The sequence below is a fragment of the Pyxicephalus adspersus genome, chromosome 6 (genome assembly GCF_032062135.1).
Source record: "Pyxicephalus adspersus chromosome 6, UCB_Pads_2.0, whole genome shotgun sequence".
In the NCBI taxonomy this organism is placed as follows: Eukaryota; Metazoa; Chordata; class Amphibia; order Anura; family Pyxicephalidae; genus Pyxicephalus; species Pyxicephalus adspersus.
In genome coordinates, this window is record NC_092863.1 from 65,583,688 (window position 1) to 65,604,081 (window position 20,394).

A 20,394-nucleotide genomic window follows, 5' to 3' on the forward strand; every position below is an offset into this window, starting at 1 on the left:
CACACTGTAACTTAGATTCTGTGCCTGTCCGCTATTCCTCCAGACTATGAGGACCTTTAATTTAAATATGGAGACCTTGATTTCCAGATTATGTGCAAAATGTACTTTCATACATCCATTTTGTACTCTCTACTTAGCTCTGGTAGGACGCTTCTGACATTGGGCCTGATTTATTAAAGCTCTCGAAGGCTGGAGAGGATATATTTTTTACCAGAGATGCTGGGTGATCCAGCAAACATGGAATGGATTTCCTAAAAGTAATTTGCTATTTGCTGGAAATTGTTTTGAATCCTGGACTAGATGTATTCCAGGTTTTCTGGATCACCCAGCTTCACTGAAAAAAGGGTATTCTCTCCAGCCTTGGAGAGCTTTAATAAATCAGACCCATTGTCTCTGGTTCAAGAGTGGCTTGACAGTAAAAATACGACAGTTGTAGCCCATGTCCCGGATACATCTGTGTGTGGTGGCTCTTGAAGTACTGACTCCAGCCACAGTCCTTTCCTTGTGAATCTCCACCAAATTCTTAAATGAGATGTGCTTCACGATCTCAAGGCTGCGGTTATCCCTATTGCTTGTCCATCCTTTTCTGCCACATTTTTTCCTTCTACTTAACTTTCCATTAATATGTTTGGATACAGCACTCTGAAAAGTCAGCTTCCTTTACAATGACCTTTTGTGTCAATGACTGTCTTCTGGACAACTGTCAAGTCAGCAGTCTCCCCCATAATTATGTGGCCTACAGAACCAGACTGAGAGAGCATTTAAAGGTTTAGGACAGCTGAGTGGTTTGAGATACCATATTAAACCTTTTCAGAATATTCAAATTTTAGGAAATACTGAATTTTGGGTTTTCATTACCTGTCAGCTATAATCAACAAAAAATAAAATAAATAAATAAACTCTTGAAACATATTACTCTTTGTTTAATAAATCTATATGATATACAAGTTTCACTTTTTGATTTGAATTATTGAACTAAATAAACTTTTCGATGATATTCTAATTTATTGAGATGTACCCGTATTTCTTACTTAATGCCCTTAATGGAGAGTCCCATCTAAGAACAAAAATATGTGTGTTTTTAGGTTAAACTGCTCACCGGCTGATTGAAAAACGCGTCTTCTCCATCATCCAACAAGTCATAATCCTCAGTGAAGCCGACAGCACTCCTCTGCGTCTGGGCGTCGGTTTCTGACCTGTCATCCTTTACTGTCATTGAGTGCCATTCAGACAGGTTTAATGTTGGCCTTTCCCCTGATAACACAACAAATAACCACAATATCAGCACTAATAAACAACTAACCTCAATCTTTTATTATGACAGATAGGCTAATAAGAATAAAAAGCAATATAATGAACAGCATCCTTGTTAAACATAAATCATAAGCTGAAACTGCTGTGCTAAATAAATACATCTGTTAGGTATAATGTTTAATAATACAGTTAGGTCCATAAATATTTAGACAGAGACAACTTTTTTTTAATTTTGGTTCTGTACATTACCACAATCAATTTTAAATGAAACAACTCAGATGAAGTTGAACTGCAGACTTTCAGCTTTAATTCAGTGGGTTGAACAAAATGATTGGAACTGTGTGATGGCTTGGGCGTGCATGGCTGCCAGTGGCACTCGGACACTAGTGTTTATCGATGATGTGACACAGGACAAAAGCAGCCAAATAAATTCTGAGGTGTTCAGAGACATACTGTCCAATTACTTTTGAGCCCCTGAAATGAAGTGATTGTGTTAAATAAAGGCCTTAGTTCCTCACATTTTTATGAAATCTTTTTGTTCAACCCACTGAAATAAATCTGAAAGTCTGCAGTTCAACTGCATCTGAGTTGTTTCATTTTAAAGGTAATTGTGGAAATGTACAGAACCAAAATTAGAAAAAACTTTTGTCTGTCCAATTATTTATGGACCTAACTGTACATAGGAGCCCTGGAACTTCTTTAGGGCTAGTAGAGATCTTCATCATTTCCAGTTCTTTCTTTACACTGTCCACAAATTTTTATTTAAAGAAAAAAAAAAACATTAACAAATATTTACACATACATCAAATTGAAAAAACATGGTGTTGACCCTGCAGAATCACAACTTCAAAACAGTAACACATTAGGTATTAAAATACTTTAGGGGAAGTTAATTACGATATAGTAGGTAAAAAGCTGTCTCATACAGTACATGACAGTCTATACCCTGTTGTAAGATAGCATATGCCCCGTCCCAAAATGGTCTGAAGACCAAAAAAATGTTTCCTTCCCTTAAAAATTTAAGTCAAGTTTTTTAAATAAAGGAAACCCACAGTGTGCAAAGTACAGAACCCACAGCAACCAACAAATCATTCCTTAACTGACTTCACTAGACTGAAATCTGATTGGTGCTTATGGTAGTTTTTTTTACATTTGAACCCTTATTTAAGACAGATTGCTTAGCACTTTTTAACACTGTTTTATATTTCATTGAACTGTGCTCAAATAGAAATAGTGAAATTGTGTTTTCCAACATATACAATTTTTTGAATTATATTAGATTTTTTTTATTATTATTTAGCTTACCATGCTGTAGCTCTTTTTTGTATTCAAGCATGTCCTTATTTGTATAGCCAGTAGTCCTTAATAAATCTTCTAAAAACATTTCTTTCACCTCAAATGGCCGACCTGGTACTGAAAAAGAAAGCTACACATCAGATTTATTACCACATAAATTTCAAAATATAAATGATAGATTAAGTTGATTGATATATACATAGCTTTAAATAACTGTATATTAAAAATTGTACCAGCCGCTGTGTAAAAAGATGGCAGCCCCTTTGTAGGCTTAAGTAAGCAACCAATTTTGCATAGCCCTGTCAAGTCCCTGCAGCATCAAGCACTGCTGAGCTCAGGCTACTACAAACCTGGATGGCTTTACTCTTCATATGTGGCAGGTACACCTGATTCTTTTTCTCAATGTCAATGAGTAAATGTACAAATGAAAACAGATTATATTTAGCAAAACCATTGGTTGGTGTCCTAATTTATGACACTTCCAGATGTTTTCAAAAGACCCAGATGTATACTGGTTGGATTTTGTCTTGCATTTTTTGGATAGAGCAGAGAAGGAATTAGAATCCCCTTTTTTACGTTTTTCCTGCTTAATGTTAAAGATTTACCCTAATTTACTATACAGAAACAAAATCTTTACCAAAAAGCTGGAGGAACTCAAAAAGTGAAAGCACATGTCCACAGGCATTATTGTCTGTCCATAGTAAAGGAATGCAGTATGTTACTGTGGTGCCATCCATGTGCCTTAACCCTACCTAGCCCTTGCTGCAAGGGTTTATCCAATCCTAGCTCCCCAGGATTTCTCTCTTGGTCCCTGTTGCAGATTTTCCCTAATTTTGTCCCTGGTAAAACCATTGTCACCATGAAAATAAATGAAGGACATGTTGACGACAGAGTGCAAGATAGCAGTAAAATCCCAAGAGTTACTTTGACTGGACTTACCCTTTAATTATACTGTTTGTAATTAGATGGGATTGTGCATAGCTAGGCTAGCACAGATAATACACCTAATTTAATTTAAAAAATATTTAATAAAAGCGCAGGCGAAAGTTTTTCAGAAAATAATCAAATGTTTATATTGCTTACTAAGGCTACATACACACGTCAGATGACTCTCATGTGATTATCAGGGCTGGTATCAGACGAGAATCTGACATTGCTCATGGATGCGTCCTGGTGGATCCACAGATGAATGACCACAATGCAAGTGAAGAAGAGAGCATGCAGTGGGGTGCTGCTTGTTTGTTCTCCCCCTCCCCTCTCCATAGAGCACAACAGCCCTATATGAACAGGGCTCGTTCATGCATCTTTCAGTCTTTTGTTGTTAGAAAAGACTGTGGGAGAGCCTTTCCAACGACAAAAATCCACCTTCTGTACATAACATTAGTATTAGTACAATAATATTTCCATTAAAAATATTTTAAAAAGCTTACTATACAAAACAGGACAGCCTTCAAAATATCTGAGAAACAAGTTGACATCCAAGGCAGCACTGGAGAGAATCAGCTTCAGATTTGGATGCTTCTCCATCACATCTCTCAGTTTGGTTAGCAGAAAGTCACTGAACCGATCACGCTCATGAACTTCATCCTGTTAGATGATCAATAATATGATATAAAAAAAATGTAACAAAGACAAACAAGACAATATACAGTATATAATCATCTAAACTCATAAGGAGCTATTATCATAAAACAAAGTATCAATGATCATTTAAGGCTGGGGGGGTCAAACTCAAATGCACAGAGGGCCAAAATTAAAAACGTACACAAAGTTGCGAGCCAACCTTGAAAAAATTGAAAAAAATTAGGAAATTTTTTCTTCTCATTAAATATAAACCCTTTTCATATGGAAACAAAGAGGTTTTGCTTTACAGAGGCATTATTTTTTTTTTTTTTTAGGAAAAATTTCTATGTCACTTAAATTTCAATGATAACCTTTTTGCACAGGCTAACAATAATATTAACAATATTCTTCTATGAAAATCCAACCATTCAAGTCTATGCCTTGGAGTAGCAAGGAAAAGTTCAGCTGAGGAGGAGTGCTGGAAATGCCAGAGAGCCCGCTGGTCTATAGACGCGACATAACCTTGCCTTGTCCAGGAGAAGATAGCCAGTGCCCAATTTAGAAAAAGTTTGGGTTTAACACAGAGTAGAGATGGTTTGTTAAGCTTTTATTGATGCCTGTGTCTTTGCTGCAGACCTCTGGTACTGGTACTGTCCTCCCTGATTTCTGGCTATACCAATATTCTTGTTTCCCAGTGCCAATGTCAGAGGTGCATGGAGTTCCGGCAGTTTTTACCTATTGTCAGCAAGTGATTTCTGGATTTTGACATTGTGTCTCTCCTGAATATGGAGCTGATACTGCAATTGCTTAGCGTTTTGGACTAATAAACCATCTGACTCACAGATAACAACCATTTTGATTCATAGTGGTTGTAATCGAACTGGAGCTATATATACAGTTTCAGTGGTTTTCTGAATTATATGTTTACAATATGTTTTTTATGTTAATATGCGTTGTATAAATCTATTTTTTAATGGACAAAAAAGTTCCAATTATTTTTCCTCTCTCTGCGCATATTGAAATTTCTCACATACTCACTAGAACACTGTGGAAACAATACATAATTGTGGGCTTGGCAAATAAGGGGCAAACTGGATGTAAGGAGTACAGCCAATGCTACATCAAAGAGACCAAATCTAATTGTGGTGGCCTAGACTTCCAACAAAAATTTTTAGTAGTTACTTGCTGGAGATTTATGCGATTGCAAAGACAAATGAAGTTAACGAAGAACATATCTGGTCATAGAAATGTTCAAATGCAAATGTGAAGTATAAGAATAACATAAATATTCACTTGCTGTTTTGCAGCAGTAACACAACAGAACCCCAGCATGTATTGGAATAAAGACCTTACCACAATAATATGAGTGACAGCAGAAAGTGTGCAGTCTCCACCCATAAGAGTACGCAGAAGGACTCCATTAGTGCAGAATGTCAGCAGAGTCTTGGGAGAAACACTAATAAAGAGAATAACATATTTAAAATACACAATAAAAGTTTACTTTCCTTCACATTGTATTTTAAATTCATTTTATTAAATTATTTTTATTGACTTTTTTAAAGAGTACAGAAAACAAGTATTTAACAAAAGACAAAGTTAGACCCAAACAGTGTCATGCCTAGCAATACATGAGTTTAAAGGTGCAAAATAAAATATGGAATAACAAATCAGAGGGAACCATAGGGACACATTTAACATCACCCAAAGCAGCCTAACATGAATTTGAGAAAATGAAGAATAGGAGTCATAAGAGATCAATTTAGGCAAAATATCCTAGCAAAAGATCAAGCCAAAAAAAAAAAAAAGTACCAGATGGCCAAGCTGTAGATGAGATCCTTTTTTAAAGTTCTCAAAATAAAAAACAGCTATAGCGTGTTCTCTGATTTTATACATACAATTTTATAAAGAAACATTTTGTATGTATTTTTTCAGACTGGATTCATGACATTCACTAACTAGTCTGCTGTGATTGCAGCACTACAACCATGATAAAGTAAAAGGTTATCAGTATCAGAAGAATGCTCTTTTTTTCTGCAAATGCAGAATTTCCCTTACAATATAATACAATTATTACATAACATACCGACTCTCAAGGCGGATTTGAAACCCAATAGTCTGCCCAATTGTTTCGCCTCTTTCAGCAGCCACTCTTTCAGCAACAGCAATTGCAGCCAAACGTCTGGGCTGTGTACAGAATAAACGGCACGGGACTCTATGGTTGTAGCAGTCATCCAATATGAACTGTGGGATCTAATAAAAAGAATAGCATATATTTATCATGCTTTTTCCAAAGGCTTTATTTATAAAATAATCTCCTGCCCCTTGCTCTAGATTCATTCATAATATTCATTTATACAAATAGCAATTCCTAGTGTGAAAGCTGTGCACTTTTGGGATTGGCTACTAGGTAGCAGAACGAGTCATTTTTTTAAAAGGAACTGAAAAAAAAATGTATAGAGATTCAAACGTGTCAACAGATTTCAGACCTGATCGGGGAAAAATTTATAAATAGAACCCAGGGAGAATAGGTTTTATAACAGGCCACCTTTTCTATTTCACTATTCTATTTTACAGCTGTAATCAGAGAAAGAAGTAGGTGTAAACTTATGGTGACAAATGTCTAAGAGGGGAATTATGCTATTATTACCAGGAAGTGAACAGGTTTTAAAGATGAGTGACAGAATAAACATATGTTGTGCTAACAGGTATTCTTGGAGTCTTAATGTGTTTGGTGTATTTCCTTCAGACCTGTGCAGTAATTCAGCATTAAACTTTGCCTCACGGCTGCTCTGTTACCTTGCAAAAAGTTTGATCTAGCACCCACCACTTCCTGTAGTTTTCATGCTGGCAACTTGTAGTGGGTGGCCTGCTGGGATTCCCCCTACAAATATAATCTCTAGTCTAAATGGGTTTCCAAAGGCATTTGGTAGACACAAAGGTGCAAATATTTGTGCAAACTATTTTCGGCTATTTAAAAAAATAACTGAATAGAAGATATGTCATATATATATGAGCTCATGCTGGGTTTTCTATTCTATTTAAAACCAAAAAAATAACATTTGGTTAGATACACACTTTTATGTATATATGGATTTGGAAGAGACCAAAGTGAACTGCTTTCCCCCGAGCTTCAATATGAGATACCTGGGTGGTTTTTCCTGATCCAGTTTCTCCAACAATCAGAACAACTTTATTTTCTTTTATAGTTTTGATGATTTCATCCTGTTTTTCATAAACTGGTAAGGACTGCCGGAAGGTATCAAATTCTGAATTTCCCCTCTTCATTGGAACTTGGGGAATGCCATTACTCAGGCGGCCACTTGACTTGCTCATTTCACGGTTCTCTTTGGAAAACAAGGTATGATCATTATTACTGTTGGTGCATTTTACCTGAAGTTGTGCTAACCTTCTGGAGACCAAGTACAAAGGTAAATATATTATCAAAAAGACATATAAATGCTTGGACATAAAAATAGATTCATATTGTAACATTCCTGAAATACCATTGCTGTGCTATATGGCTGACAGCATTTTTTAAAGTCTGAAATGTACAAACTTTATGCCACAACTTTAACCATAATCTTGTCTACTAAATTGCATCCACCCCAAGGTCTCAACCCATCCACATTTTTCTCTCTTACTAAAATGCAACCACCTCTCTGCAACTTTGATAATGACTTGTAGCAATTCAGAAAGAATTTCTTTTAATTACATTAGTTGCAATTTTTTTGTTTTACTTGTCTTCTGAAGTCCAGCATTTGTGAAGTATTTTTTATATTATTGCCGGAAGATGTATGTAGATCATTATGTAGAGAGGATACACACAAATTATTAGACTCCATTCACTAAGCTTTAAACAAAAATACACACCCTTTTTGATCCTTGTTATCATATTTCTTATCGAATTGGACCCAGCTAAAAATAATATAAGACTTTATGCTGGTCTTAGATTTGTGATTTAGGTTTCATGACACAAAAACAATATTATAGCATTATATTTTAAAATCTCTAGCAGAGGTTGTAGAGCTGATTAGGCAATGGCATTGTGGGTTAAACAAGAATGTAGAAAAATAAAAGAAAGTCCAACATCTAAACAATGTCAAATTGGTAAACGCACCAGCCTCTATTGCGAAAACATTGCTTCTCTCTGTCTTTGGAAGCAGCTCAGTCTTCTCTTTGTTAGTGATTGGAAAACGCTGGATGATGCCCTTCATGGTGAGTATGGTGTTGTGGGTCAAACAGACTGTCATGAATATGCCAATGGAGCCACTCCTATCCTTCTTTCTTATGGTCAAGAACCTACCAGCACCTTTCCTAGAAAATAAAAACGTAATATAATGAGCTAAAACAGCAATGTTGTGCCACAAATTTTGATGATACATTTTTGCTAGCATCAGGTTACACAAATACTTGACCCATGAATTATTATTCCTGAAAACAGTCAATCCATGCGTTATATATAAATACATGCTACTGTACAGTTATATTACTGGTTTCAGTATTTTTTTTTTGCAGCCTTGTTTTAACAGATTTTTGTGTTTTTTTTCAACATTTATTATTAAATGTATTAAATACTGGACATATTTCGGTGAGTTATGCCTAAGAATTATAGGCCTACAAGGTAAAATAAAATTTCCATGCAAAACAATGTCCTGCTTTTGGTATAAAAATACTGACATAATTAGACAGCCAGGGAGGTTAAGAAACATTGATTTAGAACAGGGGTCGGCAAACTTTTATGGTTACTAGGCCAATTCAGGGGTGGGTGGGTGGGAGCACACTAGGCCAGACTCTGAGTCCCGCCCTAATGGCTCTGCCCACCACCGGGGAACGCCCCTTGAAGTGAAATCCTTCTCTTCCGTATGCATTGTGGAGGAGAGTGATTTCCCTTCAGGGAGCGTTCCCTATTTACCGCAGTGGCGGAAGTATCAACGTCGGCCGCAGTAAATAGGGGAGCAAAAGCAAGAAGGTGGCACCGGCGCTCCAGCGGCTCTGGTAGTTCCTAACGACCCCTGGCCGATCCGCCGGCATTAGGTTGGATCAGCCAGGGGGCGTTAGGCTGGAACGAACTACTGGCTAGGCCGTATCTAGCCTAAAGGCCGAAGTTTGCCGACCCCTGATTTAGAACAAAGAGACACTGCAAAGCACAGAAGGTACAAAGATACATAAGTATATGTGCATTGTATGTAAGTCTAAAAGTTATTTTGCAGGGCTGACTGCTGTCCACGATAAAGGTGATGAAGGATCTCAATAACTTACCCTTTACTTTTGGATATTAGCCCAAGTGAGTCACCTAAACGATGAATAAACGCTCTCTCAGTACTAGTCAATGAAGAAGGGAACTCCATTTCTTCAAAATGAAATAAAAAAACACAGATAATGTTTAAAAAATAAATCCAGTCCAATTAAAACCAATTAAAACAAAGTCTCCGAATTATTTAGGCTGAAGTACAACGACTGACATAACATACAATATAAGTTTGTCTCTCAACAGGAAATTAAAATCTCATCTTCTCTCTGTACATCAAATATTTTATGTCTAGCATTCAGCTATGATAATAAAAACTAAACTTAAAATGTAAAGTTTAACCCATTTAGGTACTCAAAAAATAAAAATAAAAAAGATTTTGTTCCTACAATTAATTACGATGTTGAAAATCTATAGAAACAGATAATTTCTTACTATATAATAAATGATTGTAGCATCAGGCTTCAACATAGAAAAAAAAAGTAAAGGGGGTTTTGAATACTTTTGAATCCACTCTATGTATTTATTCACAAGCTTAATATCTGACAGGTAATCATTAACTGAAAAACATGAAAATACTTTGTACACCACCACACAAAGACAATCTGTATGACAGGACCTGCAGCGGTGGAAGTAACATGCATTCTCCTGGTTCGGTAGATGCAAGATTCTGAAAATGAATATTATGCCGAGATTGCTATATTTGCTTCAAACCCTCCCTCTTTCTATCCCACAACAGGTACTATGCAGGTTTAGGCAGGAGTTTCTCCGCTTTGTCTGGGGGGGTGACAGCCCTCGTATCGGGCGCCGGGTTTTAAGGTTGCCTAAAGTACGTGGAGGTATTGCCTTTCCTGTTCCCATATTGTACCACCAGGCTACACATGTGGGATGGTTGATAGACTGGTGAAGAAACGGAGGCCTTAAGCCATGGGTAAGGCTTGAGGGAGCCATTGCCAATCTACCATTAGCAGGGGCCATGTGGTCCCCTCCAGACACACTATCTCCCATTCTCAAGCTGCCGCTGATGGGAATGACCCTCCGTGTTGTGCGGAATTATTTCAGGGTCTCTGGTGTGTGTACTTACCCTTCACCATTGTCTCCTATTCTGGGACACCCGGAGTTTCCCCCGGGCGCATCAGATGCTAGGTTTCGTTTATGGAGGGACCGGGGAATTTTCAGAGCATCTCATTTTTTGAGGGGCACGGAGTGGGCACCTGTCTCGATTTGACAACTGCTCATGAACTTCCAGAGCTGGGACCATGGCGCAGCTTACAGCTGTGTCATTTTCAACACTCTCTCCCACCGCCATCCAGGTTTGTGCGCCCCCTATCACAGGTGGAGGGGGTGTGTGTGGCCCAAGGCACCATTAGAGGGACTCTCTCTAGTGCCTACCAGATGCTATTGACGGATACTGCCCCCTCGACCTCAACTTTACCATTTCTGCGTAAATGGGAAAGTGATCTTGACACCACATTCTCCCCAGAACAGAAGGATCGTCTCCTGTACACGGGTCATAAAGCCGCTCTCAGCAACTCTTACCAGGACCTGAACTATAAATTGCTCACGCAGTGGTAGAGTCCCGACTGTGTTAGCCAAAATGTATCCGGGAGTAGATGATAGATGCTGGCGTTGTGAAGCGGCTGCTGGCAGCCTGTTTCATATATTCTGGGAAGTTGCAGTCTTTCTGGTCAGGGGTGGCGGCGGTTATTGAAGAATTGACAGAAGTAGATATACGTAACAGCCCGGAGCTAGCCCTTTTACATTTGAATGATTGGTCTAAAAAGAAATATCATGCTTCTTTACTCAAACATCTTTTAAATGCTGCTAAGGCCTGTATTCCGGCCCTGTGGAAACAATCCTCTCCTCCCACCTTGTTACAATGGTTTAGAAGAGTGAACGACATTATGGCAATGGAAGACCTTATTACCAGCCGGGACGGTAGAACGGATAAATTCTGAAATACTTTGTTCTATTGGATACAGTATACCACTACTCAAGCGTACCTTTCAGTGTACAGTGCGGCTGATAATGCCGACGATCTGTTTTGAATGCAGAGGATATCATTGAATTATTGCTATGTGTTCCCAACTGTGTTAAATCTGGTCTTTATTCAATCTGGCCTGCAATGCTGTGCCCCTCCCCCTCCTCCTCTATTTTGCTTTCTATTTCTCTATTTCTTTTTAAGCCCGTGCTCAGTCATTCTGCTTGTTTGTTCATAATATGTTTGTGATGCGAAGATGATAACACAATTGGTGATTTGTATGTTTTAATGTTTAATGCCAGTATCTATGACTGTTCACTGAATAAAAAATAAAATTTAAAAAAAAAAAAAAAAAAAAGATAATCTGTATGACTTTTTTATAACCTACCTGTTTGATCACTATAACGAAACCTTTCCAGGGCAATATTGATAGCAATTTTAACTTCTTCATCGATTCGAATGTCTTTGAGTCCCTTTGCCTTTCCATGCTTAGAAGCCCCTTTGTGCTGTGCTGTGCCAGAGCTAGACGGTGTGCTGTTAGGGCTTGACATAATTCCTTTACAATAATAAGAAAAACACAATGAATTTGGTAATGAAGGCATCTGTAGCATTAACATAAAATAAAAATAAAAAAGCACCAAGGATTTCCGCAAATATACTGGGATCAGCCTTCCCGTCCAGGACTGAGAAAACCTTGTCATTTCATCCCAGAGTTTATAAATATGTATTTTGTAAAACATGAACATATATATTACATGAAGTCAACAAATCTACAGCAAAGAATAAACAATTCTGGAAAAGACACTCATTTATATAAAGGAATTTAGGAATTTAGGATTTTTTATTTTTTTTTTAGGTTTGTGGCCTTAAAGTGAAACTGAACCTCTTAAGCCAATTGCTTCTTACAGTTTACATGGCAATTTCAACTGCATTCACCCAGCACTCAGTGACTTTGGTTGGTGATCGTAAATGTAATTTTATAAATATTATATCTCAAGAGGGCAAAACCACACTAAAAAGCCCCTAGCTGTCTCCATATTCTTTCTTCTTGTGTTAGCATATGTGAAGGCAGAAGAGCATGACTGGCTAGTACAGTCTCTACATTTTCCCAATCTGTGTAACTGTGCAGGGGATGATATCAGATAGGAACAGTCATGTATGCAGGTAGTATGTAAAAATTTATTTTACTATTTATTGTAAAGAATATCCAGTTGCATTTCAATGGTGTTTTTTATCATCTGCATGAAACTTCACTATGCTGCAATAATACTGCAAAAACAATGCAAAATATAAACTCACTAAAACACAATGCTTTTAAGAAATAAAATATTACTCAGAATCATCTTTTTTGTAGTCAGATAAAACTAATTACACTAATCATCTAGTTAACTCAGGTTTTCTTTTTTATTATTTTATTTCTACCCCTAATTGAATTACTAAGAGACAGGTGACATTTACAGTCTCTGTTCCTGCAAGAATAAATCTATCAGCCGACCCAGGTCCTGCTGGTTGACCATGCGATGGAATGGGCTTACCTATTTCTTACCCCTAAGGAACCTTTAAAATAAATTTCAAGTGGCAGGGATTCTTTGCTTTCATTATTAGAAAAAATGCTATTTGTATTGGTTGCCAGTGGGAAAATGTCACTTTTACATCATTGTCAGAATGCCACCTTCACAGCCAGCTAGTGTGGTCGTTGGTTTTATACAGCTGGCTCTGTCAAATGTTACTGACCCCAGAACTATGCAGTAATCATTATCAGAGGTCAGTAAATCGCAGCCCTGGGAGCCCCTGGCAACTTCTGGAGGAACCCTGGCTGGGAATGTCTGGTATAACTTGATGCATAGACTCCAGCTTCTGTACTATATCCACTCCTAAGATTTGTGCTCACATAACAGAAGATGCAGAGCAAAGGAATATTTTGCAGTTTATGTCCAATTTTGCTTAACTGATAAGTCTACTACTGAACCAAAACACAGTTCAAATAATTGTTCTTCTTAAGCTGTAACTTAAAACGTGAATATGTGCTATGGTATAGGGAACATAATGTGAACAGTGCCTATTCAGTAACATAAAAACTGTCAACACTTTCCCCTACAAACGTCCTATGATAACTCGATGATATAAATCAGTGGTCGCCAACCTTTTGGACCACAGGGACCACTAAATGTACAGACTCTGCACCTCGCATGCGCGGGGAGCCGTGTATCACTCAAAGGGGAAGAAACTTCCCCCAGAGTGACGTCATGATGCCAGAACCCACCCACCGCCCTGAGCCTGCAATCTTTATAGGAGATATGGTCCGGTGCGGCCCCCCAGCAGAGTCCTTCTCCTGATCCCACTGGGGGCGCACCAAAAAACAAATTTTGGTGACAGCCAATATAAAGCACTGCTGCTTCAGACTGCTTATCTCAGGAGATAAAGAATGAGATTTAGTGATGTCCCTGCTACTGTGCTGTACTCCATGCTGGAGATTCTAACATGAGGAAATAAAAACCTTGGACAGGTGTACTGGTGAGAACATGTCAGGTGAAGGAAAATAAAATTAATGTAGATTATCTGTAAATCAAAGTGAGTGGTGACATTGATTCCCATCCAACTCCCTCTAACCCAGTGTTTCTCAATTAACTGTGCTTTTTAGGTCCATTTATATGACACCAATGATATGTTTATCTATCTGTAAGGGTGACATTTTTCCCACTGGCCAGCAATGTAAGAGCCTTTTTCCTCCTGGAGCACTACACTAATGTACTGTGAGCTAGGGATACAGTAATTATAGCCGGGGTTCTCCAAAAGACCTAAACGTTTTTTCAGAGTTCTCTCATGTTAAAGCAGACGTAAACTCAAAATTTTTACTTTACCTAAAAGGGTAGGCAACCCTTTTATTTAATGTAAAAATTGTGGTTTTTGTATTGTAATCAAGCAGAATGGGAGCGCAAAGCCTCCCGGGATACCTATGTCACACATTCCGGAGGCTCTTGGATGCCCATTCTTTAATGGAAGAGAAAAATTGTCGAGGAGTCGGAGACAATTTTGGGTACCCGGAGTCAGAGTCGACAAAAATGTGCCGACTCCGACTCCTGATAAATTTAATTTATATTAAAAAAATATAGCAAGTTCCAATGTCCTATTTCACAAACAATAGTCATAATTAAGTACTTCTCTGATGTAAGAATAAAGCCCAGTGCATAGTTGTATTTCTATTAGTGTGAAGTTCAGCTGGGCTAATATTCCACCTGACATTCACATTATTGTAATCAAGATTATCTACATAACAAAAAGTGTTTTCATTTTATTTCAGATATAATGTGTTTAAAAGGTTCACTTGAGTGTAAATAAGCGTAATGATATACGTGTAGGTGAGTGCTATGGCCTGATGTGTGTTCAGGTGTCCTGTCTGCACTCTCCATATATGCTCCCATCCAGGGCTGAACTTTAACATCATTTTGCATACCACCTAATGATGCTAGGAAGTTAGTTAAGTGCAGTTCCTTCTACTTCTGCGATAAAAAATGTTCAGAAATCTACTGGAGACCAAACACAACTAAGAAGATTCTTTATAACTGACAAAGTTACCATACCAATGACACCAGAAAAATCAAAAACTACATTATTGAAATGGTAGTAAACAATCGTGCACCACTATCCTTCTTTTCACTACCGGCCTTTTTAGGCCTAAATGGAGAAATGGCTAAAAAACTTGGTGTTTGTCTAGAAAGAAAAAAGTATAAGGAAACGTATAATTGAAGAGAACAAATGTAAAAAAGAAAAACTACCAAAAGGTCTGTAGGGACATTTTGTCTTTATAAAAATGGATGCATGCACATGTGACAGAGTCAATTATTTTGCTATTAATGTTAGATTTCATGATGAAAATAATAAAACAAGAACGCGAACCTTCGGAGTAAAAGACACCGAGGCACATCACACCAGAGCAGGGTTCTCCCCAGTCACTTTTGGCTGCGCGCACCACCCGGCACTTTTCAGCACCCACCCGGCTGTTTTTGGGTGGTTACCAAAGAGAGTTTGGTCACAATACAGGGGCTGCCACCCACCTAAAATGTCTTCCCACCCGGCTTAAAAAAATTTCTGGGTTGAGCACTGCAGAGACTATCTTGAGTAGTGGAGTATGTTCTGGAAGATTTTAAAATTAAAATGGAACAGATTCTGTGTATTGTGACAGATAATGCTTCTAATATGTTGAGCACAATTGATGAAATGAATAAAGTAGAAGAAGGTGACTGACAGATATTAAAGGAAGACTCTGCAAGTATTGGAGAAAGTGAAAGCGAAGAGAATATTGACATTTTGGATAACATTGTTGAAGAAGCATCTAAGCTTACTACTAGTTAACATATGTGTTGTGCTGTTCATACTCTGCAACTTGCAATAAGAGATGGATAGTCATGACATGCTCATGCAGCTACTCTAATTGGAAAATTGAGGCAAGTAACTCTTGCAGCCAGGGCCACTAAAACAGATGCCATCTAGAAAAGACGTGCAGAAAAAGGAGCCATTTTGGATCAAACAACACGCTGGGGCAGCACGTATTTGATGGTAAAGCGTTTGCTTGAACTAAAAGACTTTCTTGATGAACTGGACAATGAAATGTTTTATTACCTGAAAGCCAGTGGACACAAGTAAAGGCACTGGAAAATCTACTTTCTAACCCCTTTACTGTCACCAAGAGTTTGCAATCTGAAGACTTAACACTTGGTAAATTCTTCATGAAATCGAAGAGCTTGATATATTGCCTGAACAAAAGTGGAGGGTTAATAGCTGATGGCATTGTATCTTCAATGAAAAAAAGAGAGAATCTCTTACTGGATAAAAAATCTTGTTAGCTGATTTTTATGTTGATCCAATGAGCCGAATTTTGTTGAGCGATGACCAGACTGATACTGGAAAACAGGCCCTCTATGATGTAGCAGTTCGCATGAAGGTATTACTACCTGAAACACCACCACTCGATGAAGCTATAAGCACTGGTAACTCAGGATCATCCTCTTCAAATGAAAAATTAGACTTTGATTCCTACAAAATGGAACTTTCAACAGTAAAGTGATGTTGCATATGTATGCCAAAAAATGTCCAAATAAAGAGATTCCAGCAGGAGTTTTTTAAGGAATTAAAAGAAGTAGAAAAGTATGATGGTTCATTGAAACTGATTGTAGAAGAAGCCATCCTTGTTTATCCTGAGATTATTAGTGTGACTAGAACTAGAACTAGATTATTAGTGTGACTAGAATGTGACTAGAACTGTAACAGCGATGCCACCCACCCAAGTCAGTGTTGAAAGACATTTCAGCTCTAAAAATAATCAAGTAATTTTTAGGAGCTTCTATGAAAGAGGATCTGACAGAAGCAATTCTGTTTCTTGGAACAACACTACATTGAGTTAGCTTTGGTTTACATTTAACAGCTATTCTACTCTACAACTATATTCCAAGTTTAATATATAATCTGTTTTAAGTTTTCCAGCTTTTGTTTTTGCTCATATAGTTAAGCATTGTTTTTGTTTTAAAACTACCAAAGTGTAGAATGTGGTTCATATTTTTAAACTGGTAAAGTTGCTGTTTCTGATTTTTATGCATGCTATGCTACTACTTTATACACTTGATAAAAACAATAAATAAAACCTTATTGTTTTAATTTTTTGCCTTTTGTTTAAACTGGCCAATACAGTAGAGCTTCAGCTTCCTAGCCAGTGGTTCTGTGGTTAAATGGCATGTATGTTGGCTTCTTTCAATCAAAGTGGAAAATACATTAACAGGGTTTCTCATTTTATCTTCACACTTGCATTCAAACCCTTGTCAAAAAATTCTTTTGCATTCAAACTTCACACTTTTGCAACCAAACTTAACAAAAAAATTAGATCCCCTAATTATTCATAAATCTATAATTGTATTAAAAAAAATAAATATAACACAATATTTTTACCATAAAAGTTAAATATGTAATAATTAATGGTTTCTAAAAGTAAAATATGTAATAAACAATGCTTTCTCCTCTTAGGTATTTAGGCAAAAAACTAAACATTTTTGTATAATAATTTAAGCAATCCTGTTCGCTTATTGTTAAAAAAAGCACTATTGATGCTTTCTAATAAAGCACCTGAATTAATTAGCCTATTTCTTCTTACTACTTGTAACATGTAGAGAACTTGTCCTCAAAAGAATTAAGAAATAAAGAGTATGGTTGTAAAAATAAGAGTCGGTGTCCCTTACTTTCAACCAAGCTCTTTACCTGGCTAGTTTTATGAAAGGGGTCAATATCCATAATTAGGATGGCATGCTTAACACTCTTTTCACTAAAAACATTTAAAACCTCATCAATAAAATTGGGGAATGCTTCTTGATGAAATGCTTGCGCTTGTGACAAAGTGGAGGGTCACATTTTTTTATTCCTCGCACAACTAATTAAATAATTTCTGGTTATAGTTGTACGATTACAAACGAAAACCATTTCTATCTGGGAGGCATCACTTCCATTCAGATAACTGTCTACCACTCTTTGACATTCTGCATTACTTAACTCTGGCCATAGGGGTAAGTGCAATACTAGATATAAAGCTGATAACTTTGAAGATAAAAAGATTGATAATATTGTTAACTTAAACCTTAGTATAAATCCCTGAAATAAAGATATTTAATTTTAAAATTATATAAAGTAAAAAACATATTTGACAAATCATCAATTTATTTTTATATATTTTTATTAATGTTTCTTGAGAACATTTTTTATGGTAAAAAATTTGTGTTATATTTAATAAATTTTATTTTATAATAAATTTAATAATTTATGCATTATTGGGAGGTCTAAATTTTTTGGTGAAGTTTGGTTGCAAAAGTGTGAAGATAAAATGAGAAACCCTGTAAATACAGAGGAGTCTGACTCGGGGGTACTAGAAACTGAGGAGTCGGAGTCGAAGGATTTATCTACCGACTCCACAGCCCTGGGTCTCACGAATGCGCAGTGAGATCGGCAATCTTTCTCCCCAACTACGTCACACGATCTTTTGCCTGCACAGTGCGAGATCGGGTCACATAGGAAGAAGAACCCGGAAGAAGAGAAAGGATGCCGGGCCAAAGACGGATACAAGGACGACGCGGGACCCAAACGAAGAAACCTCCCGACAGATTTAAGGCACCCGTGATTTTTTTATTTTGAATTTAATTTTGCTTTAAAAATGTTGTGAAACGCTGTCCTAACCACTTCTGGTGGCAAAAGGATGTTCAGGGGCTTTGAAATTACATTGAAAACTTTAAATTTCCACCAATCTTCATGAAAATATAAGTCTTCACAATTCTAAATTCTGCAGTTTCTTTTATCCCTTGATGATAATATAATAGTGTATATCTCAAAACATATTAGCACAATTCTCCCCAGTAAAAAAATACCTGCCTAAGTGGGCGTATCAATACAACCAACAGTTTATAAAGGTTTAAACACAATGAGTTATTAGGCTGCAGAATATGACAAGCAGCCTTTACACACACAACTATCACACTGCTTTTTTTATTTTGAATTTAATTTTGCTTTAAAAATGTTGTGAAACGCTGTCCTAACCAGTTCTGGTGGCAAAAGGATGTTCAGGGGCTTTGAAATTACATTGAAAACTTTAAATTTCCACCAATCTTCATAAAAATATAAGTCTTCACAATTCTAAATTCTGCAGTTTCTTTTATCCCTTGATGATAATACAATAGTGTATATCTCAAAACATATTAGCACAATTCTCCCCAGTAAAAAAATACCTGCCTAAGTGGGCGTATCAATACAACCAACAGTTTATAAAGGTTTAAACACAATGAGTTATTAGGCTGCAGAATATGACAAGCAGCCTTTACACACACAACTATCACACTGCGCTGCCAATGACAATGACACACTTGGGGCGATAAATTTCACAACAATTTCCATGATGTCATTCATGGATCTGTCAGGAGGTTTAAATAAATGACTGCATTGTGTGTACAGCACTCATTTATCCGTCACTGGAAGCTACAAAAATTGTGTACGTAGCCTTACATTGCCAGAGTTGGAGTAATGCCCCTGCACTCTTGTGGTTGGAGAGAAGAATGCCCGTTAGGCTACGTACAGGGGCAATAATTGTCGTTGGAAAGGATCTTTCACAATCCCTCCAATGACAAACGACTACACGATGCATGGACAAACGCTGTACATACAGAACTGTTCTGCCATATGGAGAGGGGAGAACTACGGAGCGGCACCCCCACTGTGCTCTCTCCCCTTCACTTGCATTATGATTGATCGTCGTCCATGGATCCGCCAGGGTGGTCATTCGGACGACAGGCACTGTACACACACAAGATTCTCCTCTGATATCAGCCCTGAGCCGATTATCCGACGAGAACAATTGCACATGTGTACATAGCCTTATATTGGAGGACAATAGGAGGAATACCCCATCTCATGTCAGCTTATCATCAAGTTCAAGTTCCTCGCCCCTCCAAAAAACAAAACAATGCAGTCTAGGAAGCATGGTGGCTCATAGGTAACACTCTTTGCAGTGCTGGGTTCCAGGTTCCAATCTCGGGACAGGACACTCTCTGCATGGAGTTTGCAGGTTCCCCCGGAGTTTGTGTTCCCTCCCACATCCCAAAAACATGCAGTTAGGTGTATTGGCTTCCAACCAAAATTTACCTTAGACTGTGATAATGACATATGACTATGGTGGGAACATTAGATTGTGAGCTCCTTTGAGGAGCAGCTAGTGACATGACTATGGACTTTGTATAGCGCTGCATAATATGATGGCGCTATATAAATACTGTGTAATAATAATAATAATTAACAGTCTGTACAGTTCTTTCTACTCTCATACACTTTCCATTATTGCCCGTCTGTATGGAGACTATACAATTTCCCGGATTTCACTGCTTGTCAGAGAGCCACAAATTGGGTATTGCTGGAGGAGCCCTAACAAGCTCTGGAGGGGTCCGGAATGAGAAAGGAGACCGTGTGAAAAGATTTACTATCAGTTCTGTAATTGCCTGATTTTTTTACTATCCATATAGAATGTTTTTTT

At 37.5% G+C, this 20,394-nt stretch overlaps 1 protein-coding gene across 2 annotated transcripts in view; it reads right to left on the reverse strand.

The window, feature by feature from the left end:
- YTHDC2 (YTH N6-methyladenosine RNA binding protein C2) overlaps positions 1-20,394 on the reverse strand; it is a 53,647-nt gene that overhangs the window by 31,829 nt on the left and 1,424 nt on the right. For both annotated transcript variants that reach the window (XM_072416081.1, XM_072416080.1), the window contains exons 2-10: positions 11,731-11,898; positions 9,373-9,463; positions 8,231-8,427; positions 7,258-7,457; positions 6,197-6,363; positions 5,467-5,569; positions 3,981-4,137; positions 2,560-2,667; positions 1,100-1,254 (exon numbers count right to left, since the gene is read on the reverse strand). In XM_072416081.1, the coding sequence (XP_072272182.1) occupies positions 1,100-1,254; positions 2,560-2,667; positions 3,981-4,137; positions 5,467-5,569; positions 6,197-6,363; positions 7,258-7,457; positions 8,231-8,427; positions 9,373-9,463; positions 11,731-11,893 (1,341 nt within the window). In that variant the 5' untranslated portion in view covers positions 11,894-11,898. The remainder of the gene's footprint in view (positions 1-1,099; positions 1,255-2,559; positions 2,668-3,980; positions 4,138-5,466; positions 5,570-6,196; positions 6,364-7,257; positions 7,458-8,230; positions 8,428-9,372; positions 9,464-11,730; positions 11,899-20,394) is intronic.